This window comes from Tachyglossus aculeatus, chromosome 13, assembly GCF_015852505.1.
Source record: "Tachyglossus aculeatus isolate mTacAcu1 chromosome 13, mTacAcu1.pri, whole genome shotgun sequence".
Taxonomy (NCBI): Eukaryota; Metazoa; Chordata; class Mammalia; order Monotremata; family Tachyglossidae; genus Tachyglossus; species Tachyglossus aculeatus.
In genome coordinates this window covers 21,879,506-21,905,479 of record NC_052078.1, presented here as the reverse complement: position 1 = coordinate 21,905,479, position 25,974 = coordinate 21,879,506, and the positions used below count along the sequence as shown (strand labels likewise).

At 41.1% G+C, this 25,974-nt stretch overlaps 1 protein-coding gene across 5 annotated transcripts in view; it reads right to left on the bottom strand.

Moving 5' to 3' along the window:
- Window positions 1-25,974, bottom strand: part of NEBL (nebulette) — a 201,971-nt gene that overhangs the window by 26,816 nt on the left and 149,181 nt on the right. For 3 of the 5 annotated variants that reach the window (XM_038755580.1, XM_038755581.1, XM_038755582.1), the window contains 13 exons: window positions 24,874-24,981; window positions 23,215-23,325; window positions 17,532-17,642; window positions 17,219-17,329; window positions 15,464-15,574; window positions 15,137-15,247; window positions 13,127-13,231; window positions 9,814-9,906; window positions 6,724-6,816; window positions 5,594-5,686; window positions 4,218-4,310; window positions 2,917-3,009; window positions 186-290 (listed from right to left, as the gene is read on the bottom strand). The exons of the other annotated variants lie outside the window; for them this stretch is intronic. In XM_038755580.1, the coding sequence (XP_038611508.1) occupies window positions 186-290; window positions 2,917-3,009; window positions 4,218-4,310; window positions 5,594-5,686; window positions 6,724-6,816; window positions 9,814-9,906; window positions 13,127-13,231; window positions 15,137-15,247; window positions 15,464-15,574; window positions 17,219-17,329; window positions 17,532-17,642; window positions 23,215-23,325; window positions 24,874-24,981 (1,338 nt within the window). The remainder of the gene's footprint in view (window positions 1-185; window positions 291-2,916; window positions 3,010-4,217; window positions 4,311-5,593; window positions 5,687-6,723; window positions 6,817-9,813; window positions 9,907-13,126; window positions 13,232-15,136; window positions 15,248-15,463; window positions 15,575-17,218; window positions 17,330-17,531; window positions 17,643-23,214; window positions 23,326-24,873; window positions 24,982-25,974) is intronic. 5 annotated transcript variants of the gene reach the window in all.

The following is a 25,974-nucleotide window of genomic DNA, read 5'->3' as shown; positions in this document are numbered from 1 at the left end:
TATCCTGAAAGATTTCATTACAGTCCAGGGCTTTTGGACAGTCCACAAGATGGGGGACTCGTGCGTCATATTCCAGTGTTTGTTAGCCAGCTAGATTATTGGTTAATTATTATCTTCAGGTCATCCCCCAGTGTTATCTCATAGCACATTTTAGTCACGAGGAAAATCAGGCTGTCGGGCCCTACCATTGAAATATTGTTTTGGGTTTCTCTGACATGCCTCAGTACAGGTGTGTCTAGAATCAGGCTTGGTCTCCCTTCCATTTGTTTCTTGTCATGGGTGTACTTTACCTACAAAATGGGAACAACACGCATTTAGATTAAAACGAGGAGCCACATAAAACCGTATGACAAAACTGGTCCAAATAGCATCCTTCTCCAGACTGTGGAATCATACCAAGATCCTCCCTAAATCATTCCAGGTTTCTTAGTGGTGGAACACCACGTTAACGACCTATATTCAAGGGAGAAGTTGAACAATTTCTATCAGGAGGGCCCAGGTTCAAAACCCAGCTCTGCCACTTACCTGCTGTGTAACCTTGGCCAAGTCACTTAACTTCTCTGTGCCTCAGTCACCTCATTTATAAAATGGGGATTGAGACTGTGAGCACTTTGTGGGACAAGGACTGTGTCCAACCTGGTTAGCCTGTACCAACCTCTGTGCTTAGTACAGTGCCTGGCGTATAGCAAGGCCTAACAAATGCCATTTTTTTAAAAAAAGTGTCTACCGACTGTATTATATTGTACTCTCCCAAGAGCTTAGTACAGTGCTCTGCACACAGTAACTGCTCAATAACTATGATCGATTGACTGACTGAATTGACCCTGGCCATGACAGCAAACCCCTGGAAACTCCCTCAGATGGGTACTTTCTCCAAGAACAGTGAATGATCTGAGGTTGGAAATCTTAAAAGGATGTCTACGAGGTATGTGCAAAACTCTCTGCACCCTTCTCCAGTGTCCCCACTTGGGAACTGAGGTTCAGTCTAACAGCAATCCACCAACAGTGTCGACAGAAATGCCTCTGCCTGTTCAGGCTGGATGGGAAGAGCCAAAAATGAAATAAACCTTGGAAATATTTTTTCTTTTTATCCCACTTCTTTGGGGTCCCTCCTGCAGGGTGAAACAGAGAAACTCACGTCTCATATTGCACCAAGTCATAACCTGATGTGAAAAAGACAGGAATAACTCCCTGATGGTTTCCATCTAGGAATTCACATGTAGTTCAAATTGCCTCCATTTTCCCAGGGACTGTGGAACAATGGGAGCCAACTTGAAAAGGCATAATTGCCTGGGTCCCAAAAGCAGAATGAAATCATTTTTTCCTCTTAAGCACCTGTAACCCAAAGGGAATGAATGGGGAAAGAATTTTCAGAAAGATCCTTGCCCCCAGATAAGAGGGCTTTAACACTGTAAAGCTTTGCTATAAAATCCTAGCTTCAGAGAGCTCACATCATACAGGAAATCACAAAACTCTTCCATCAATTTTGATGCAGACAAAATCATTACGTTTGATATTCGCCCCACCCACAACCCACAGCACTTATCTATAAATTATGTATTTAAACTGTTTATTCATATTAATGTTGATCTCCCCCCAGACCAGACTAGCTCATTATTGGCAGGGAATGTGTCTGCTAATTCTGCTGCACTATACTCTCCCAAATGCTTAGTACAGTATTCTTTATATAGTAAGGGCTCAATAAATGCCATTGACTGATTGGTCAGTTTTGAAACCCTGATGAGGTTTCACTGGGAAAAGCAACGCTAACTTCCTTGAGGGAAGTTATCTGTGCCTCAATGATCTCATCTGTAAAATGGGGATTAAGACTGTGAGCCCCAAGGGGAACAGGGCCTTTGCCCAACCTGATTAGCTTGAACCTAGCTCAGCGCTAAGTACAATGCCTGGCACAGAGTAAGCCGCTTAACTAATGCCATTAAAATAACTTGGTATTCTCCAAAGGGCCTAGAAAAGTGTTCTGCACAATTTTGTACACATAAAGTAGACTTTGATGATGATGATGATGAGATGCCTGCCATGGTTAACAAAATTCCATATTTAGTGTATTAAAAAATATTTTAGGTTCTTGCCTTGGAAGATAATTATTGCCTGAACTTACCTGGGGAGAAATGGGCCAAAGTATATTCAATTATAAAATTGTTAAAGTGAATGCACCTCAGCCAAAATGAAATAGAATTTTAACTGAGGTAAAAATTCTGAGTTCATATAGACTCAAACAAATAGCTATTATTCACCATATTTTCAAAGCATAATTTTCCCCATTTGAGCCCAAAAGGTTCTGTGTGACTCATAAATGATATTTCTAAATTACATTTTCAACTATGTAAATATTCATTACAGCCTTATCACTACACTCTGACAGCTAGGCATCAGAATTTCATTTGAGAGGAAATATAAGGAAAAACGAGCGAAGGATAATTTGACTTTTGGCATGGAAAACGTGCCTGAATAACAATAAGAACTGTTGAGCATAATAGCCATTTGAAGTACAAATCAGAGTATCAAAAAGTAGTACATCCCAGCAGCCCTGCCTATGCTATCAAATCATTTTGTATGAAGGAGGGTGTCCTGTAATATCCCTGTTTTAGTATGGATCAATAAATACCACTGATTGATTAACTCAAAATTTCTTTTTGAGCCACCAGAAAATTGAATTATAGGGGAGGGCAAAAGTTCACTCAGATATGGCTCTATTCTAGATGCATTCCCTCTATTCCTTCTAGACTGTGAGCCCGTTGTTGGGTAGGGACTGTCTTTATATGTTGCCAATTTGTACTTCCCAAGCGCTTAGTACAGTGCTCTGCACACAGTAAGAGCTCAACAAATACGACTGAATGAATGAATTCCCTCACTCTCTTGAACATCTTAAAATATAGAAAGATCCAAACCACTTGCCGAGCTAATGTTTTCTTGATTCTTCTTGACTCTTTTCATCTCTGGAGTGACACTCACATCTGTTGCTTTGCCCAGTTTTTCTTTATAATGGACCTGTTATTTCACAGATGAAAAATAATGTACCATAGACAATAATCCAACAAACCACAATTCTCTAACTCTGAATTATACAATTCAATTTGAAAAGTCTCCAAGGCAAGGTGACAAAAGAAAGAACTCAAAATCATTGGGGTTCTCTCATCCTAATGAGATGCAAAACTAATCTACTTGAATTCATCACATAGTTTCTCTATTCATCTACTCTATAGCTGGATTTCATGTATTACTTAAATATAAAATTATCTTTCTAGAGGTGAATTCTATGTATATTCTGTTGTGGTGGATTGCAAGGAATTAACTCTCAAAGAACAATTCTTAAATAAATGATGCCATCAAGTGCAGTAAAACACTGTCCATTTCAGGAGTCAACCTATCCATAAAATTGTGATTGGCAAATAATGCAGTGGGAAGTTAGGAGTTAAAGTTCTTCCCCAAAGGGAGACCTCCAGTAACACATCAACTAATGTACTGAACCAATGTCGTGCGGAACTAATGTTGCTTTGAGCTAATGTTGTGCGTAGGAATTAGTTTTGTGCAGGACTGATGGATGCCGACAAGAGGGCTAATGATGTGGGAAAATAAGTATTAAACTGTGAAAAGAAAAACACGATGCCACGAATTGCACAGATATGCAATAAAGGGGACCACATAAAAGAAAAATTTGCCATTAAAAAAAACCCCTAATGGTGTGGCTTTATTGTCCAACCTCCAGAATCCCAGTTCTGATCATTATCTAGCCAATATTAAATCATATTCGACGTCCTTCGATCGACTCCCTAGCCGTCACCGTGGGAATGCTTATTTTCTGAGCTGAAGACTGTAGTTTCTCAGGGTCAATGGCACTAAGAGGGGGGAGGAGGTGCAGTGGATGATGAAAAACTGAGAGAGGTGACATTCCCATAGAGAAAACCCACTACTTCCACCTCCCCAACCTGCCCCTTAAACTGGGGTCCCCAGCCAGATGAGAGTGGCCGTTGACGACACTCTCCAATCTGGAGACCCCCCTCCTTCCCACCCACAACCCACTCATGACTCCGGATGCCAGACCAACCAGCCGGAAACCGGGATGTAATGGGCCCCCTGGCACTGGTTCCTTCCACTCTTCCAGCCCAAAGCTTTGCCTTCCCAATTCCCAGTGAAAATCTGCCACTGGCCCACTGTTGACCCCACAGAGAAAATGCTTCTGAGAAACAGATTCCCACACTGCTGATGTTCTTCTGATTTTCTTTAACTCTCTTCAGCTCCGGGGGGTCGGAAATGGCGGTCGCATGCTTGATTCCTTCCTTATATTTCACCTGCATGACATGAAAGGGAATTCCCCATGAAGTTCCTGGACTGTGAGGACAAGTTTTACAATCCAGTATTGGCCAGCTGGGATATACGCTATCCCCGGATGTGGCAGGCCGTCAAGACCCAATACACTTCACAATCTCTGGACCTATCCTCTCCCTATCGGATTTCCAGCCCAGGTCGGCCACCGCTCTGGGGCCCAGAAGCAGGCTTGAAATTTCAGTTTAATCTTTCCCGTACTGTCTACCTCCTCCCTGACTGGTAAAACAATTTGCTAATCAGGAGAAGCAATGTGGCCTAATAGATTGAACACAGGGATGAGAGTCAGAAGGACCTGGGTTCTAATCCCAGCTCCGGAACTTGTCTGCTGTGTGACATGGGCAAGTCCCTTGACTTCTCTGGGCCTCAGTTCCCTCATCTGTAAAATGGGGATTAGGACTGTGAGTCCAATATGGGACAGGGACTGTGTCCAACCAGATTTGACTGTGTCCAACCCAATTTGCTTGTATCCACCCCACTGCTTAGTACAGTGCCTAGCACATACTAAGCGCTTCACAAATACCACAATTATTATTAGTAAGTGCTTAACAAATGCCACAAAAAATAAAGCATCGTGAGGAAGATTTGCCCCAATTCCTCCATCTTCTAGGAGAGGGCCAGAGGAGTGTGATTGTGTGGAAGAACAAGGAAACAGCTCAAATCTTTGGGAGACTTGCAGATGGGAAAAAATCAGTAAGGTGCTTAGTTTTCATAACCAACACCATCATAGCCTTTATCACTATCAACACCATCATGTTGGTATAAACATGTGGGCAGGGAACATGTCTACCAACTGTTTCATATTGTAATAATAATAATGATGATGGTATTTGTTAAGCGCTTACTATGTGCCAAGCACTGTTCTAAGTGCTGGGGTAGATACAAGGTAATCAGGTTGTCCCACGTGGGGCTCACAGTCTTAATCCCCATTTTACAGATGATGGAACTAAGGCACAGAGAACTTAAGTGACTTGTCCAAAGTCACACAGCTGATTAGTGGCAGAGCTGGTATTAGAACCCACGACCTCTGACTCCCAAGCCCGTGCTCTTTCCACTAATCCATGCTGCTCCCCAAGCAGCTTGTACTCTCCAAGTGCTTAGTACAGTGTTCTGCACACAGTAAGGCCTCAATAGAGACCACTGACTGGCATCACCAACATCAGATACTCTCCTTAGATATAAGGTTTTTGCTGGCAACCAACCTCTTTTGACATGTGGCCATGAAAGAGAAAGGGAAAAGACAAGTTACCAGGCTGAAATTTTCTTGGTTCTTCTTGACTCTATCCATCTCAGGGGTCATAGTCACAGGAGTAGCTTTGTATTGTGGCTCTTTATACTGGAGCTGGAAAACATATTTCAATTTTGTAATCAGGCTAAGAAAATAATACAGTTTTAATGTGATAGTTCAGATTAAGGGAGGTGCCATAAGTACTTTATTTCTAAAACTCAGTCACTGGTAAAATCTTGATCGAAGTTGTACAGTGAAATTTTGTTCATCCAGTCCTGCATTTTAATCTTTCCCGTTGCTTGCTTGCCTTTTTTATGTTCCTACATTTTGTGGTTGTTTTTTGTTTGTTTGCTTTTCTATGTTATTTGTTAAGTGGTTACTATGTTCCAGGTACTGTACTGAGTGCTGGGGTAGATTCAGGCTAATCAGGTGGGGCACAGTCCACGGTCTGATATGGGGCTCAGTCTTACTCCCCATTTACACATGAGATAATTGAGGCACAGAGAAGTCAAGTGACTTGCCTAAGGTCACACAGCAGACAAGTGGTAGAGCCGGCATTAGAACCCAGGTCTCCTGACTCCAAGCCTGTACTTTTTCTGTTAGGCAATGCTGATTTCCAAAGCAAATACAGCTAGGTATACTGACTGGTCATCATCCTGGATGAGATACCACTGGTCAGAAAGGAGTAGGATTCTCAGTGTGTGGACATGAAGCCATTATATTACAAGAACCTTGAGAGCAGAGACCATGTTATTTATTTTGAATTGTACTCTGCCAAGCACCTATGACAGTGCTAAGCACACCAAAGATGATCCATAAGTACAGATGATGAATGAATGAATGAACTTTCAATGCAACAGGGAAACCCTGAGTAAACCTCACAATTAACCTCACCAGTTTTCAATATGATTTCATTTATAAAACCAATAAGTTCCATATGGCACAAAAAAAGAGGCTACTTCAGAAAAAATCATTTTCTTGAGCTGTGCAAATTAGTTTTGGGAACAAAACAGAAATCACAATAACAAACAGACCTTCATTAGACACAAAATTAGTTTGCAGGATAGAATGAAGTCACAGAAAGAGCATTATTACATTAGATATAAGCATTTAGCAAAATAGGAAAAATACTCAAAGTAATGGGATCACACATTGCTGATAATCTTCTGGTTTTCTTTAACGCGCTTTAGTTCTGGAGGATCAGAAATTGCCGTTGCTTGCTTAATTTCTTCCTTGTATTTCACCTACAAAATTTGTCAGAAAGAATATTTGGAGTTGATTTTTTAAACCAGGTCTTACTGATACTGCATGATTATTTTCCCAAATCCTCTGCACTGTGCAATTTTTAATACCAAGATCATATAAAAGGAATAACTTGGGATGCTCAAATGTTTTATTTATCTGATGATTTTGAGACTCTGTTTCCCTTTAAAGTTTAAAAATAATGACATCTCTGTGGGTCTGTGAATGGGTATGGGACAAGACGTGGGGGAGAGGGTGTGTGTGTTTGTGTGCATACATGCACTCACATTGTTAGACTGTGTGGATACATTAGAATAGCAGACATGTAAGAGTCCTTGAAAATACAAGTAGAAATGGTTAGGAGTAAATGTGATGTGCTTAGTAAAATCTTTTTCTTTCCATTTTGAAGTACCAAATTAGCAGCTGAGCGAAGGTGAATGGTGAACCTTAAATCCAAGGTCACCCTAGTTTGGGAGCAATAGGATGATGCAAAGCATTTAGAATGCTGGCCAACCTTGGGTTGGATGAAAATGAAAATGACTTGTCTCTGTATAGTTGTCTCCAGGAAAATAGAATTTGTTTTGTTCACCCAAATACATATCCAATATTCCTAGCCAGGTGGGGAGAGAAGGACGCAGGACTGAGTGACAGAGGAATAAGGAACACAGAAAACGAAGTCAAAACAGACCTAGGTGACATTCAGAATTCAGCATAAATATGACCTGGGGCAAGGGAAAGGAATAAGGGAGATCACAACCTGCTAATAAACTGGAAAGGGCAAAATTCATTCTTTTTACCATAGTACTGACTTTCTCTAATTTATAAGCTTCTTGTGGGCAGGGACTGTATCTAATAACTGTTATAGTGCACTCTGTCAAGCTCTTAGAACAGTGCTCTGCACACAGTAAGCATTCAATAAATTCCACTGATTGACTGATTTCTTAAAAATGGGCCCATGCTGGAGAAGCAGCATTGTTTAATGGAAAAAGCATAGGCCTGGGAGTCCGAAGTACATGGGTTCTAATTCCTGGCATGACACGTGACCTTGGGCAAGTCACTGAACTTCTCCGAGCCTCAGTTACCTCATCTGTAAAATAGGGATTAAAACCATGAGCCCCATGTGGGATGTGGACTGCGTACAACCTGATAAGTCTGTACCCAATCCAGCGCTTAGTTCAGTGCCTGGCACATACCAAGCACTTAACACATACAATTATTTTAAAAAAAGAAGGCACTCAATACATGCCACTGTTGGATGGCATGGATCATTCATTTCTGGAGGATTCCAAAGACCTTGTGTTTCCCTCCCACTGGAACTGTTATACTCACTATGCCATGACACTACCCTAAGGTGTCAGGGAAGCAATATGAATTGATGGGAGCAAGACTTATATTGTTTACATTTTTTTTATTGGTTCTTAAGTCCTGGGGTAGATACAGTGCTGGGGTAGATACAAGTTCATCAGGTTAGAAACAGTCTCTGTCCCACAAGGGACTCACAATTTAAGTAGAAAGAAGAACACTGTTCAATCCCCATTTTGCAAAAAGGAGACGCATTTTGCCAGAGAAGCAAAATGACTTGCCCAAGGTCATACAGCAGACAGGAGGCAGAGCCGAGATTAGAACTCAGATTCTCTGACTCCCCAGGCCCAGACTCTTTCCACTAGGCTATGCTGCTTCCCTTGTACCATCAGGAACCTGTCCTGAATGGATGACTGAGTTGGAAAGAGGGAGGGTGTCATTGTAAAGCATAAAATCTCCAAATCTAAATCTCACTGAAATCTCTTTAAACTCTCTGAACACTGTTGAAGGGGTGGATTTAAGGGGTCTGTTTGGGGTCAAATAGCTCAAAAATACGTAACTGTCTCCAATTAATATTCAGTGTCCGCACAGTAATAGCAGACACAAATGCTGTAGTCTTATGAGGATCTTAGATTCCAATGGGAAAGACAGTAGACATGGCTGGGTATGTCCATGCTGAGAGATTAGATGGTAATAATAGTAATAATAAATAATAACAATGGTATTTGCTAAGCATTTGCCATGTCCCCAACCACTGAACTAAACACTGAGGTAGATGCAAGATAATTAGGTCCCATATAGGTCTCACAGTCTAAGTAGGAGGAAGAAAATCTTCATTCTGCAGATGAGGGAACTGAGGAACAGGGAAGTGAAGTGACTTGCCCAAGGTCACTTCAAATGAATTTGTCAAATGAACAAATGAATCAATAACAAATGAACAAAATGATGGATGACAGAATAGACTAACTTAATGAGGAGGGGACTTAGAGAAGGCCTAATGGTGGAAAAGCAAAAGTGCTGAAGAAGAGAGAAGCAGAAAGGCAGCCTATCAATCTCAGGATGGAAGAGGAAGCTACAGTTCTGGAGAACGAGAGATGGAGGTAGTGTGGAAAGGGGAAGTGGGCCCACTAAAATAACCAGAACTGTTTCAAAAGTTGCCAAATAAATATCCAGCTCCTTAATTCACCTACTGAATAATTTCTTTTACCTAAGAAATCAAGTGCCTCGATTACCTCACCTGTAAAATGGGGGTTCAATTCTTCTCCTGCTGACTTAAGACTGTGAGCCCCGTGTCGGGCAGGGACTGGGTTCGATCTGATCATCTTGTATCTACCCCAGCTATTAATGCAGTGTCTGGAACCTGTTAATAAGTACCATAAAAAAAAAAAACAGGAACTCGGAAGTCAGGCTTGCTAAGACATGCTAAATATTCTGTTCTGAAAGGTGAAATCCCTTCACTGATAACCATTACAAGACTATTCCAGTGACCTTGTCCTTAGTGTCTCTGAAACATCTAAATGGTACAGCGGTTTGCATTCCAATTATCAGACAGAATTGGAGGGCTTTGTAAGCTGATGAAATCTCATGAAATAATGCACAGGACAGGAGCAGGATTTATATTTAACCAACAAATGCAAAACAGTTACCTGGCTTTTGTTTGCTCTGGGAAAGGATAATTCATGGGGTGGAGAACTTACTGAGCTAATATTCTCCTGATTTTTCTTTGCCCGCTCAATCTCTGGAGTCTCTTTCACTGCTGTGCCAGCTCCTACTCCTTTCTTATAAAACACCTTCAATGTAAGAGAAGAAACAATAATTATGATTCAGTTAAGACCAGAAGCCCTGGAACCAAATCTCATAAAAAAAGGGTCTAGGCAGAAGGCCAATTTTCACAAGGCTGGGAATATAATTTCTAAGTAAGAAGGTAGGATTTTTCATTTTCCAGCCATCTATCCCATTGCGCAGCCTGATGATAGGCAGCTCAATGCTTATATCCAAAGTTTATATCGAAGTTTATAAATAGACTCCTTGTTCCATCCTCTGATTGGGATCTTACTGCTTAGAATTTGAAATTCCAGCTCATTTCCTTAAAGAAAGCTAGAATCTATCAATCGTATTTATTGAGGGCTTACTATGTGCAGAGCACTATACTAAGCGCTTGGGTGAGCACAACAGAATTAGTAGAAACAGTCCCTGTCCACAACGAGCTTACAGTCTAGAGGACTGTAATCAAACCAGAACTCCCTTTTCACATGATAAGTGCATTTGTGAGTGAATCAAAGGAAGTAGTTTATTCACATTCATAGAAGGAATTGCTTATGCCTATATTATTTGATTAAAGTACATAATGACTAGGGTGCTTGAGAGGGCCCAATATGAATCAATCAATTCTATCTATTGAGTGCTTATTGTGTGCAGAGCACTATACTAAGCACTTGGGAGAGTACAATATAGCAGAGTTGGTAGGCACATTCCCTGCCCACAGTGAGTTTACAGTCTAGAGGGGGAGACAGACATTAATATAAATAAATAGATTCTGTATATATTCATTAGGGCATGGTTTGTACCCCAAAATGCAAGAGTGACATAAAAGGGTTGGGAGAAGCTAAGATTTTTATTTTTTAAATGACATTTGTTAAGCAGCAACTATGTGCCAGTCACTGTATTAAGCACTGGGTTAGCTCCTCGTTAATTAGGATGTACACAGTCCCTATCCCACATGATGCTCACAGTTTCCATTTTACAGATATCATATAATGAATATAATAAAAACTGTCTTGTGATAATTACTGAAACTTTTATCCCCAAAAGTCTGAGGTATTGCTTCCCTCCCAGGTGGAACTGTAAACTCCCTCTAGACTGTAAACTCCTGGCGGGCAGGGAACATGCCTACTGACTCGGCTATATTGTACTCTATAATAATAATAATAATAATAATAATAATGACATTTATTAAGCACTTACTATGTGCAAAGCACTGTTTTAAGCACTGGAGAGGTTACAAGGTGATCAGGTTGGCCTTCGGGGGGCTCACAGTCTTCATCCCCATTTTACAGATGAGGGAATTGAGGCACAGAGAGGTTAAGTGACATGCCCAAAGTCACACAGCTGACAACTGGCGGAGCCGGGATTTGAACGCATAACCTCTGACTCCAAAGCCCGGGTTCTTTCCACTGAGCCATGCTGCTTCTCTACAAAGTGCTCTACCAAGTGCTTAGTATAGTGCAGAGCACACAGAAATTATTCAATAAATAGGAACAATTGATTGATTAATATTGGGCACTCCTGAGCTTCTCAGTCAGTAAGTACTTTAGTCAAATAATATGGGCCTACACAATGTGAATAAACTACTTCCTTTGATTCACTCATAAATGCACTTATTGTGTGACTTCTTTGGGGCAAAGGGAGCTCTAGTTTGATTTCTAGCATTCCCTACCTCAAAGCCCTTCTGAAATCACACCTCCTCCAGGAAGCCTTCCCTAACTAATCTTTCATCTCCCCACCCTATTTTCTCTCTACTGCATGACCAATGCAGTTGAATTCTCACCCCATGAGCATTTAGGACTTAGGTACTCACCCTACTCTCTCTCAGGAAGAGCACTTTTGTACATATTTTTAAACTTGGTTGCTTTCCCTGCCTGTAATTTATTTTAGTGTCCGTCACCAGCTATATTGTAAACTCCTTAAAGGCAGGCTTTATGTCTACAAACTCTCCTGCACTCTCTCAAATGCTTAGTAGTGCTCAGTACAGTATTTTGCACAGACTAAGCACTCAAAAAATTCTTATTTATTGAATGATTGACCATTCAAATTCTTACTTTTCCTGTAACAGGTAATCCTAATTAATGTATTGCCAATTCTCATGAAAACACTTCTGAAACTAGCTGCGTGCACTACTAAATTCTCACCTAAACTTCTGCAAAGCAGAAATAGCCTGTCAATCAATAAACTGTTTCATGCAGTTTTCATCAGCAGATTTCAGTTTGATTCCAGGGAAAATAATTGCCTAATTTGACAATTAAACACTCCGCAATTTAATACTGACATGAAAATGGAGGAGACTGAATGTTAAATTTAATAATGTTTTATGAACATTCATTTAGGTACATTGTGGAGAACTAACAGTGAATTAAATGGAAAAATCAAGAAATTCTATATTGCTTTTATTAGTATCATTCTAATGTTATTTGAAGAAGAGACTGTGGCCTCCCCTAGATTTTTCTCTTTTAAATGCATTTCCAACTTGGTGAGCACTACTGTATAAATCACTCCCTGAGGGTTGATTGGAAAATTTAAATTCCTCAGTAAAAATAACTGTTGCTTGACTGACAGCTACACTATTATTTATTTATATTAATGTCTGTCTCCTCCTCTAGACTGTAAACTCATTACAGGCAGGGAACGTATTCACTAATTCTTTTGTACTTTCCTAAGCTCTGAATAATAATATAATAATAATGGTATTTGTTAAGCACTAACTATGTGTCAAGCACTGTTCTAAGCATTGGTGTGTAGATACAAGGTAATTGGGTTGGACACAGTCCCTCTCCCATATGGGGCTCACAGTCTTAATCCCCATATTACAGATGAGACAACTGAGGCACAGAGAAGTTAGGGGACTTGTCCAAGGTCACACAGCAGAGAAGTGGCAGAGCCAGGATTAGAACCCAGGTCCTTCTGACTTCCAGGCCTGTGCTCTATCCACTAGGCCATGCTGCTTCCTACAGTGCTCTATACATTAAAAGCTCAATAAATATCACTGATTGGTACAGTTTTCGGCACACAGTAAGCACTCCAACAGTATGGCTGATTGATTGATTGACTGATTCCCAAGAATTGGGCCATACTTACCCTGAAAAAGATGCTGTAGCCCTTGGCAAAAGTAGCTAGATCTAGCCAGAAAATTCAAGCAAATTAACAAAAACGATTACCTGACAGGAAAACCAAGAAGCTTCTTTCCTTGGATGGAACAAAACACAGGGTATTTGAAAGGTGAAGCCTTTTACTTACTGTGCTGATGTTTTGCTGTGCTATTTTAATTCTCTGGATTTCTGGAGTATCTACCACCGTGGAATAGTTTCCTAGCATCTTCTCTGCTTCGCCTTTGTATTTTTTCTAAGAAAATATAAACATTTGTAAAGTACATTTTGATTTTGTCAGGACAACAGGGAACACGTTCTGGGTCACCTTTGGATGGTGACTCATAATAATTATTTTGGTATTTCTTAAACACTTACTACATGCTAAGCACTGTATTAAGCACTGGGGGAGTCACCAAATAATCACTTCATGCTCATCTCTGTCCCTCACGGGGCTCACAGTCTAAGGGTGAAGGGAGAACTGGTATTTAATCCTCATTTTACTGGTGAGGGAACAGACACAGAGACGTTAATCAACTTCCCCAAAGGGACACAGAAGGCAAGAGGGAGAGCAGCAATTAGAACCTGGGTCTTTTCTCTTTCCCCTCAATGGTGCAGCTTCTATGTGACTTTTACTGATGAGGCTTGACCCAATCTAAATGCTTTTATCATGTCCGGGTTTGCAGACAGAGTGGCCATTGACAGCACTGATGAATTCTGGACACTCCTGACTTAACCAAGACTGTGCGTGTGCAACGGAAGTTCATTGTTTCCATGCGTTACTTAAAGTACATTATGCATCTAGCAGAATAGGTCATGACCTCAGAGGACACTGCAAACCTTTCGATCAATCAATTGTATTTTTTAGAAGCTTACTTCTAGAGCAGGGCACTGCTCTAAGGGCTTGGGAGGGTACAAGACAGCACAACAACTGTCACATTCCCTGCCCACAGAGAGCTCACAATCTATAGGTTTCACACCTAAATGCTCAATAACTATTATCTAAACACTTTACTTCTCTGTGCCTCGGTTCCCTTAACTGGAAAATGGGGATTCAATACCTGTTCCTCTCTCCTACATATACTGTCAGCTCCATGTGGGACAGTGACTGCATTCTTTTTTTTTTATGGTATTTGTTAAGTGCTTATTATGTGCCAGGCACTGTTCTAAGTGCTGGGGTAGATACAAGATAATCAGGTTGGACATGGTCCATATCCCACATTGGGCTCACAGTCTTAACCCCCACTTTACAGATGAGGTAACTGAGGGCCGGAGAAGTGAAGTGACTTGCCCAAGGTCACGTGGCAGACAAGTAGCAGAGACAGGATTAGATTCCAGCTCCTTCTGACTCCCAGATCTGTGCTGTATTCACTAGGTCATGCTGCTTCTCAGAGACCTGATTATCTTGTATCTACCTCAGCCCTTAGTAGTGCTTAGCTCATAGTAAGCACATAACAAATACCACAATTGTTAACAAATGACACTCAGTAGGAGCTGTGAACAGACAACAAAATGTCCATTAAGTTGTAAATAAGATTGCTAGCCCCCCAAGCATTGGGGTCATGTCTTTTGGTTCTACTGTTATTATCCAAGCACTTAATACACTGTTCTACACCCACTTGACCTTCAAAAAAGCACCACTGATTGATTGATTAAGTAATCAAAATAAGACAAGGAAACATAAAATGAGTCACAAATGGAAAATATTTGAGGAACAGAAACCATTTCCTCCTCCTTTGGCGAATAACTGATGTACATCCGTTACAGTCTGGGTTCAGAACTGAAGAACTTTCCTTTAAAGCTTTCTTGGGGTGAAAAACAAATCCAGTGCTACTCAGCTCTCTGCTAGATCAAGATAGCAACCTTACACCGCCCCCTCCACATTAATCAAGAGTTTCAATCAACCAATTAATGGTATTTATGGCATGCTTACTCTATGCACAGCATAGATGCCTGGGAGAGTACAATACCACAGAGTTGGAAGATATGTTCCCTGCTTCAGTCTACAAAGACAACTAGGTCGATTCATAGAATCAGCTCTGAAGCTCTGGGCATTAAAACCCTTCCTCCTGTAGACCTAATATAGTGTTTTGCCCACTTTAAACACTAAATAAATGCTGAATTAATGAATGAATTCTGAAGACATTCATCACCTACTGACCTGACTGAAGATTTCGGATGCTCTCTTTGCCCGCTGCATATCAGGAATATCTGTGCCCACCTGCATTCCTTTGCCTCTAATTTCATTTTCCAGAGCTTTCTTGTACTCTTTCTGAGAATAGAGAATGGCAGAAAAGTTTAAGATCTTGGCTCCAACTCCTTTAGAGTTTGAACATCTGGCGTCAAGGATTTGCTGGCCAAGGTGGTTGGCTTCCAAGGACCAGAAAGATAGCCACCAGAGGTTGCAACTCTAGAGGCTGCTGAAAAAAGTTCACCTGTCTTCCAGAGTGAAAAAATTCTTCAAAATGCTCATTGGATTGTACATTACCTGGCTGGCAATCTCTGACGCTCTCTTAGCTCGCTGAATTTCAATGGTCTCAGGGCCAGCTTGCATTCCTCTGCCTTTGATTTCCATCTCCAGATCCCGCTGGTATTCCCTCTGGGAATATTATTATTATATTATTATTATATTATATTATATTATTATATATTATATTATTATTATTATATTATTACTCTATTTATTTATTTATTTATTTATTTTACTTGTACATTTCTATCCTGCTTATTTTATTTTGTTGGTTTGTTTGGTTCTGTTCTCTGTCTCCCCCTTTTAGACTGTGAGCCCACTGTTGGGTAGGGACTGTCTCTATGTGATGCCAATTTGTACTTCCCAAGCGCTTAGTACAGTGCTCTGCACATAGTAAGCGCTCAATAAATACGATTGATTGATTGATTGATTGATTGGGAAGAAGCAAAATGGGCAGCAGGATGGTGAGTTGCAGAAACCAAATTTTAATTCCCTGGATTTGATCAAAAAATGCAAGGACTCTCTCGATGCCATGTCTGGAGGAATTCCACTGAGCTCTAGTTGTCTACATTAAGTGCTACTTAATAAGAAGAAGAAGAACAACTATAGTATTTGTTGCTGTGTGACTTTGGGCAAGTCACTTAACTTTTCTGTGCCTCAGTAACCTCATCTGTAAAATGGGGATTAAGACTGTGAGCCCCACGTGAGACAACCTGATTTCCTTGTACCTACCCCAGGGCTTAGAACAGTGCTTTGCACATAGTAAGTACTTAACAAATACTATGTCATAATAATAATAATTATGGTATTTGTTAAGCACTTACTATGTGCGAAGCACTGTTCATCTTCACGTGCCAGGCACTGTACTAAGCACTGGGGTGGGTACAAGCAAATCAGGTTGGACATAGTCCCTATGCTCACTGTCTTAATCCCCATTTTACAAGTGAGGAAATTGAGGCACAGAAGTGAAGTGACTTGCCCAAAGTCACACAGCAGACAAGTGGCAGAACTGGGATTAGAACCCAGGTCCTCTGACTCCCAGGCCTGTGCTCTATCCACTAGGCCATGCTGCTTCCAGCTTCCAGACTGTAAGGTCCTTGTGATCAGGGATAATAATAATAATAATAACAATAATAATAATAATAATAATGGCATTTATTAAGTGCTTACTATGTGCAGAGCACTGTTCTAAGCGCTGGGGAATTTACAAGGTGATCAGTTTGTCCCATGTGGGGCTCACAGTCTTAATCCCCATTTTACAGATGAGGTAACTGAGGCCCAGAGAAGTTAAGTGACTAACCCAAAATCACACAGCTGACGAGTGGCGGAGCCAGAATTTGAACCCATGACCTCTGACTCCAAAGCCCGTGCTCTTTCCACTGAGCCACGCTGCTTCTCTACCAACTTTGTTGTTACTGAAAACTCCTTCTCCCCACTGTTAACTGCTCCTTGTACAGAGTCCTTCCCTGGATTAATAAATTTCCAACTGGGATGACAACCCATGCACTAAGGTCCTCAGGGTGAGATCATGCCAACCCCTCTTCTGCTTAGCTAAAGTATCCTTGACTCAGTTTTTAACAAACAGGCAATGGATTCCTATTTCCCCAACCAGCCAAATAACAAAGCTTTTATCAGAATGAAATTTTCCGTGATCTGAAAATAAGATGTGAATGCCTGAAAGACAATTAGAATAAGGAGAAATGGACAGAATTTGTTTGGGTTTCTCTCCACCTCGTTTTTTAAACTTCTCCACCTCCCCTGCTCACTCTTCACCTGGTTTGCGATGTCAGAAGCTTTCTTGGCTCGCTGGATGTCGAGAGAATCGGTTCCAGTCTGCATCCCCTTCCCCTTAATTTCAGTCTCCAGGTCTCTCCTGTACTCCTTCTGTGAATGATAGCATTTCCAGCACTTGGATATACAATAATCAGCAGTTCACTATGGAAGCAGCTTTTGGGAAGATTGCAACCCTGGTGGTCAGGAGACGTGGGTTCTAATGCCAGCTATGTAAATATGGTTCTGTGAAAAACATTCTCATAACAAACTCAAAATAAGGAAGGGAAATGAAGTATTTTACATTTATACTAACCTCACTAGCCATTTCAGATGCTCTCTTTGCCCTCTGGATGTCCAGGTTTTCTGAACTGAGTTCCATTCCTTTCCCTTTTATTTCATTTTCAAGATCTTTTTTATATTCTTTCTGCAAGAAAAAAGTGCAAAATTTCAAAGACTGATGAACTATTATATAAAATTTCCATAGTGTGTACATTGCAGGCAGATATTTTATGTAATGAATAACTTTCATTGAAGAAAATTAGTCTTCTTCCTTCATTTTTCACTTTAATTAAGTCCAGTATATCTTCCAGAATTGTATTTTATCTCCCTTTCACTCTTTCTTCCAACCATATCTGTACTAGTTTAGTAACAAAGACACTGTGGGCAAGATCTTTGAAAGATAGACCTCATTAATTATTTGAAGTGTTTCTTGGAAAAATCGCTATAAAATGTGAGTTGCCTGAAGAACATAGTTGAAAGAGAATGGAAAATTACCAAGTCAAATGGTGTGATACACTTTGTATTTCATGCACTGCCCTTAACTACATGATTGCATTGTTTGAGAATTTCAACTCTTTAAATATTTTAAATGCTTACTTATTTTACATTAGATCTGCAAACCTATGAAGACTTTTATCTCTTTTATCTCTTTGTAGAATGCGTTTGTACAAAGCCAATTTTACTCCATTTCTGACAAGAACACTAATAATATGACTAAATTAATTCTGCTCTAATAATTGATGCCTTCCACATTGACCACAATCCCATATAGGACTGGATTGTTGGCTCCCTTTTGTGTTTCATCCCATGTAATAAGACATTAGCCAATATTGCCCTTAGCTAACAGCATACCAGATAAGCCAGGCTTTGGCATGTATGTATTTTATTTTCAGTGAAGAACCTGGAAATCGATATAAGTGAAGTAAATGAAATCTAAATCCTGTCAACCTGACAGTTTCCAATTCTGTTTCATTAAGAAATTAAAAAGAAAAAAAACATGAAAAAAAGCTACGTCCTTTTTTAAGATTGCATTGTTTAAAAAGTTTTCCTAGAAAATCAATGGCAAGACAACACTCTTCAGTCTGAAGCGTATATTGGGTAAACTCGATTCACTAAGAGATGACAAGCAATAGGACTCAGGGAAAGAAGGATCCAGAAGTTCTCAAGCTGCAGTGTTGGTAGATGTGTTGTACCAAGTGCTTAGTATGTGCTCTGCGAATAGTAAGTGCTCAATAAATAGTACTGTTCAATTGACTGGTTTTGTGATAATAAGCCCAGCAGACACTCAATTGATGCTTTTGGTGGTGGTAGTGGTGATGATGATAATGATGAAGATGATGCTGAACAGGCCCAAAGAGACCAATAGCCCTTAAATGGGGATACTTGCTCAACTCATTCAGCCAATCAAATGCATTTAGTGAGTGCCTACTGGGTGCAAATCACTGGATTAAGCACTTGGGAGAATGCAATACAACACATTTGGTGGACACATTCTCTGCCTACAATGACCTCTCTCCCAGGTACCTTGCATCCACTTTTGAGGGTGGCCCATCAGAAGTACATTTAATAATAACAATGATAAGGCTATTTAACTAAGTGCTTACTGTGTGCCAAGCAGGGAGCTAAACACTGGGGTAGATATGGGATCATCAGGTCGGACACAGGCCCTGTTCCACATGAGGCTCACAGTTGAAGATGGAGGGAGAACAGGTATTTTATCCCCATTTTATAGATGAGAAAATGGAGGCACAGAAAGTGACTTGTCCAAGGTCACATAGCAGCCGAGACTAGAAACCAGGTCTTCTGATTCTCGATCCTTTTGTTCTTTGCAGTTAGCCATGCTGTCTCCCAGAACTGTATCAGTATTATCAATTGGTATGTTTAAATTGTATCAAATTGAATAATGCTGAGCCTTCTGATTCGCCCAACAGGTGGTATCATTCATTTTCTAAAAATGAAGTGTCAGTGTCAAAACTGGCAGAATGTGATGAATCTGTGATGCGGAGAGAGCACTCATCTAGACTGTGAGCCCGTTGTTGGGTAGGGACCGTCTCTATATGTTGCCGACTTGTACTTCCCAAGAGTTTAGTACAGTGCTCTGCACTCAGTAAGCGTTCAATAAATATGATTGAATGAATGTGACTGCTGTATGCAGAGTCTACTGAGCACCGTATTCGACGTTTGGGAAACACACAAAAACGTAAGAGATTCGATCCCTTCTCTGAAAAAACTTACACTTTAGTCGGGTAGGACAGAGGAACTTTAGCTTTGAATAAAAAGGACTCGAACCCCAGCTTCCTGTCAGTATAAAATTCCCTCTTGAAAACAGCGCTTGAGGTCAAACATCTTGTGCTTAACTTTGGTTGTTTAAAACTTGAAAGAAAATCCATTCATCAAGAATTATACAGACACAAAAAAATCATTTTCTTAGCTCCTCAAAGAAAATATTTTTGTGTCCTTTCCAAAGCTGGCAATTAAAAAAAAAAGATGTAGGGCTTCAAATGAAAGAAAACTGCATGCTGTGTATATCATCTGGGCCATTGTATTCAGTGCTTTTAAATAATGACAGCTTTATTTTTCTCCGCACATAATCTGGGCTTTAATATAGGCAAGGACACCATTGCCGGAGTCAAAATCTATTAACTGAGATAATATTACTGAAATGGAAGCCAGAGAAGCCAGAGAAGAAGGGGATTCCAAAAAGATGACACATTTTAACAATAGCACATGCTTAGAGGATTGAAACTTTTCCCACCAAAACAGAAATATTGGAGGCAAGTCTTTTTCATCTCAAACTGCTTTTACAGATTCTGAACCACAGTATGAGAGAAAAATGTAAAAAAAAAAAAGCCACATAAATTACCATCTCTCTAAAAGACCTAGGTCATTTTCACCCATGACTCTCAAAAGAAATATTAGCAGGTACTCTTCCTATGTAAAAAGAAGAAAAACTATTAGAAGGAAAAGGAAATGCTTGATTTCTAAATAAAACTGCAAACCATAAAATTCTTTCCCATTCAGGGGGGAGTTTCAGCGGTTACTGTATCTGTATCTAACTAGAGCCATAGAGCTGAAACTAATTTAACTGAGAATCTGAATTTCATCTTGGAGAGTTCTGGTCTGCATAACATCCTCCCTGATATCATAAGTCCTACCCTGAGTGGGCTACAGAAGCTGAAGTAATCAAGGTGTTTCTTTTTGAAGGCGTATCTAGTCACCACCTTTCCCAATAGAACAACAGGAAAAGGAAGAGGCCTGGAAAGCCTGCTGGGGGAAACTGCAACTCGAAGTCCAGAGGGGCAGGATTTCTGTATACTCTCCGAGCCTCCAGACCTTTTGTGTTTTTGTGAAGCAAAGTTGGGTCAGAACTTCTTCCTCAGTCTTGCCCTCTTTCCTCCTGAGGACCTAATGAAAGGTGAGGAGCAAGGGCAGATGGAAAGTGAGGTAAACCACTACTTCAGGATATCTCCCAGCAGGGGCAGCCACATGGAATCTTCTAACAATGACTGCCAGGAGGCTTACCTCAAAGATAGCAACACTTGGGCCCCTGGGGAGTTGGGGGATTTTAGGGGGGACCCCTAATTTAAGACACAGATTGAAAGGCGCAGACTGAGAGGTAACCTGTCCAAGACTAGGATCTATGTGGAGAAGCTGCTCTGGAGCCATTATAGAGGTGCATTCCCAGGGGAGATGAAGCAATTTAAACCAAATGGAGGGTGGGAGACAGGCGGTGTGTAAAGGAAAGTGAAGTCAAGGGGAAAGAAGCTGAAAAAAAAAAGAAAGGGAAAGAAGCCCTCACAGTATCATTTACAGGGAACCATGACCAGAGAGAGCTGGAGGAGGAGAATGGTTCTAGGGACTAGAAGATTCACCTGAGGAAGGAGAGGTGGAAAGGAGAGAAAAGAGATGACACAAGAGACAGCAGGAAGGACAGGTGGGAAAAATGGGACAAATGCTACCCAAAATAGTATACAAAATAGATAGCAGCTTGACCCAGGGGAAAGAGCATGGACCTGGGGGTCAGAGGACTTGGGTTCTAATCCTGGTTTACCGACTGTGGGACCTGGAGCAAGTCACTATACTTCTCTGTGCTTCAATGCCCTCCTCTCTCAAATGGGAATTCCAATACATGGTCTCCCTCCTACTTAGACTGTGAGCCCCTTGTGGGACCTGTTGATCTTGCCTCATTCTCGCCTGTCCTGCCATCGACTCCTGGCCCACGTCCTACCTTTGTCCTGGAATGCCCTCCCTCCAACTAGCTCTCTTCCTCCCTTCAAAGCCCTACTAAGAGCTTACCTCCTCCAGGAAGCCTTCCCAAACTGAGCCCCCCTTTTCCTCTCCTCCTCCTTCCCTCCCCACCACCCCTCCTCCCCCTCTCTGCCCTACTCCCTTCCCCTCCCCAGAGTACTTGTGTATATTTGTACATATTTATTACTATTTATTTTATTAATGATGTGCATCTAGCTATAATAATAAATAATTCTATTTATTCTGATGGTACTGGCACCTGTCTACTTGTTTTGTTTTGTTGTCTGTCTCCCCCTTCTAGACTGTGAAACCATTGTTGGGTAGGGATGGTCTCTATATGTTGCCAATTTGTACTTCCCAAGCACTTAGTACAGTGCTCTGCATACAGTAAATGCTCAATAAATATGACTGAATGAATTAATCAATAATATTTTTTGAGTTTACTGTGTGCAGGGCACTGTACTAAGCCCTTGGGAGAGTACAAATAGCAATATAACAGACACATTCCCTGCCCACAATGAGCTTACAGTCTAGAGGGGGAGACTGACATTAATATAAATAAATAATAATAAGAGTATTTGTTAAGCACTTACTATGTGCCAGGCACTATACTAAGAATTGGGAAGGATACAAGCAAAAATTGGTTTGGACAGTCCCTGACCCCTGCGGGGCTTAGAGTCTCAATCTTCATTTTACAGGTGAAGTAACAGGCTCAGATAAGTGAAGTGACTTGCCCAAGGTCAGACAGCAGACAAGTGGTGGAGCCGGGATCAGAATCCAAGACCTTCTGACTCTATCCACTGCTTCTTGCTGCTGTTTGAGTTGGGGTGGTGAGTAAATGAAGCAAGTCAAGGTGACTCAGAAGGGAATGGGAGAAGAGGAAAGAGGGCTTAGTCAGGGAAGGCCTCTTGGAGGAGATGTGTCTTCAGTAAGGCTTTGAAGGGGGGAGCTTAATTGTCTGTCAGATATGAAAAGGGAGGGTGTTTCAGGCCAGAGTCAGGATGTGGCGAGAGGTCTGAGGTGAGATCAGTGAGACTGAGGTACAGTGAATAGGTTGTCAAGAGAGGAGTGAAGTGGGTGGGCTGGGTTGAATCTACCCCAGTGCTTGACACACATTAAACTCTTAACAAAAATTATTATTACAATAATAATAGTAATCACTGGGTTAGATTCAAGATCATCAGATTGGACACACTCCCTGCACAATCTAAAGGAAAGGGAGAAAAGAAGTCTTATTCCTATTTATAAGGAAACAGATAAGGGAACTGAGGCACAGAGAAATTCAGTGTCTTGCTGAAGGTCACCCTGCAGACAAGTGGCAGAGCTGGGATTGGAACCCAGGTCTCCTGACCCCCAGGCCTGTGCGCTTTCCACTAGGCCATGCTGCTTCCTTCACATCCAGAGGAAAGAGGCAGAGATAATCGGCTTCATGTTTAGAGATGAGTCAGCCAAGACAGGGAAGAGCTTACCTCTTTCAGTAGGTTGGTCACATACTTTGCGTGTAAGAATTCTGGCGTCTTGTCTAAATCCAGTGACATCCTCCCTTTGATCCCTTTTTCAAAATCCTCCCGATAAACTTTCTGTCAATAAAGGGAAATGAACCATCATAAGACCAATGCAGAGAGAGGCACAAAGCAAGTCCCTGGACAGCCAGCTTGCTGTGGACGGGAAACATTTCTACCAACTCTGTTATATTGTACTCCCCCGAGCGCTTAAAACAGTGCTCTGCACCTAGTAAGCCTTCAATAAATCCGATTGATAGACTGATTGATCCCTGACTTGGATGGGGGTGATTTCTCTCAAATCTTCCAATCCCTGAATCTCCAGGAAGCTCCAGTTTAAAACCAAAGAGATTGAAACACAGCGAAAAGCGACATCATGAGAAGGTATCATCCCTACACTGACTGGCCATGGAGTATAAAACAAGTTAGAGTTCCCTTGAATTCCTGGGAAAAGAATTCCATGTGAGTACTAGTAGAAATGCTATTTATTAAGTGCCTACTGTATGCCAAGCACGGTACTTAGCAATGGGGAAAAAATACACGGATGAGAGCCCAACACAGTACCAAGACCTCAACCGATTCACAATCTACGAATAAGATGTTGGATGGTAAGGGGAATGACAACAGACACATACAAATAGATAAAAATAATCGATCAATGGTATTTATTGGGTGCTTACAGGGTGCACAGCACTGTAAGAAGTGCTTAAGAGACAAGATAAAGATACAAACACAAAACAAACACAAAAAAGCTGTAGGGTAATGTGGCTAGAGGAAAAGAATTGCAGGTCCTTCATGGTTCAGAATCCGTAAGTCACTGTCAGAAGCTTCCCAGCCCCACAGAAATTATGTAAATTCTGTCATTTATTTAAATATCTGTCTCCCCTCTTTAGAATGTGAGAGCCTGGTAGGTACTGAACATGTCTCCCAAATCTATAATATTGTACTCTCCCAAGGACTTAGTACAGTGCTCTGCATACGGTAAGCACTCAGTAGATACCACTGATTGATATGCAGGAGTTCCTGGATAGTCTGCTGGGATACTGCAGTGAGTTATATTAAATAGGAAGCCTCAACAGATTTTCCTCCAGGAATAGAATATAGTCCTCTTCTGTGCAGCATTATATTTTAATGGATGTTAGGGTAGGCCGGTTATCTTTATAAATCATTATACTGCTAGCATACTTGCGGTGATTTTTATCATATGCATTGGATTAATTAGAGAATGTTTACAAACTACTGGGGAGGCAATCTGAAAAAATTAATGCAGCTTTCCAAAGTGTCTTTCTCCCAAGGAGACTATGGCTCCATATACGTAATTATCCCTGCAACACCAAACCTTTGTCAGTTAGTTAATTGTCTTTATTGAGCATTAGTGGGTGCAGATCACTGTACTAAGCGCTTGGGAGAATACAATATAACAATAAATAGACAAATTCCCTGCCCACCTGAGCTTACAGTCTAGAAGGGGGAGACAGACATTAATATAAATACAGATATGTATTTATACAGATATGTCATGGAAGAAACTATTGAAGCAAAGGGTTTTGCAAGAGCCAAGTATTTGGGATAGCAGAATGACCATAGAAATGTTTTCCTCAAAGCAACCCAAAAACCTCTACCTACCTCACTCTGCATCTTTTGAGCCTCCTTTGAAGCCTGATACAGTGGTGTGACAACAAACTCGAGCATCGACTTGCCTTTCTCCTTTTCATATTCCTCCTTGTACTTAACCTGGATTTTTTCAAAATAGAAATCACAATGCTTCCAAAATCCGACAATTTTATTTTCATTGCCTTTGGGTGATCTCCTGGACTAAAGTCAGGGGCATGTGCCTGGGCTGGCTAGCAACTCTCTGCCAAACCAAAACACATTTAATTTCCATTCCTCACCTTTCTTCTCTGGTTATGAGGAATTGAAAAAGTGAGACCAGCTAGAGCATCCTCAAGACTGTAAGGTCATTGCAGGCAGGGAATATGTCTGTTTACTGTTATATTGTACACTCATCAGTGCTTAGTACGGTGCTCTGCACACAGTAAACAATGATTGACTGTGAGGAGTCCTACTTGCTAATAAATGGCACCAGAGAACACAGGTTTTGCGGTTAGTCAATCAGTCCATCAATGGTATTTACTGAGCATTAATGTGTGCAGAGCACTGTACTCGGCACTTGGGAGAGTACAATACAGTGGAGTGGTAATTTGGAGTGGTAATTTGATCCCTACTTTCAAGGGGCTTACAACCTAGTTGGGGAGACAGACATTGAAATCCATTTTGATAGGGAAAAGGACAGAGTATTGAGGAGCTGAGATGGGCATGAAGAACTTCAACTGCTCCCACAAATGACAGCACCAGTCTCTGATTTTCTGAGGCTGTGTTTGGTTTCCTTGTTTGAGGGATTCCTTAACGCATTGATGACAGCACCAGTCTCTGATTTTCTGAGGCTGTGTTTGGTTTCCCGGTTTGGGGGATTCCTTAACGTATTGATGCCAGTTGGAATTGACTTCTCCCTGGTTAGAAAGTGGACGCCGCAGCTGGGGCAGGTGAGTGGAGGATCTTGGCATAGAGGAAAGAGCACAGGCCTGGGAATCAGAGGACTTGGTTTCTAATCCCGGGTCTGCCACTCATCTGCTGTGAGACCCTGGGCTAGTCACTCAACTTCTCTGAGCCTCAGTTTCATCATCTTTAGAATGGGGATTAAGACTGAGAGCCCCACGTGGGACAACC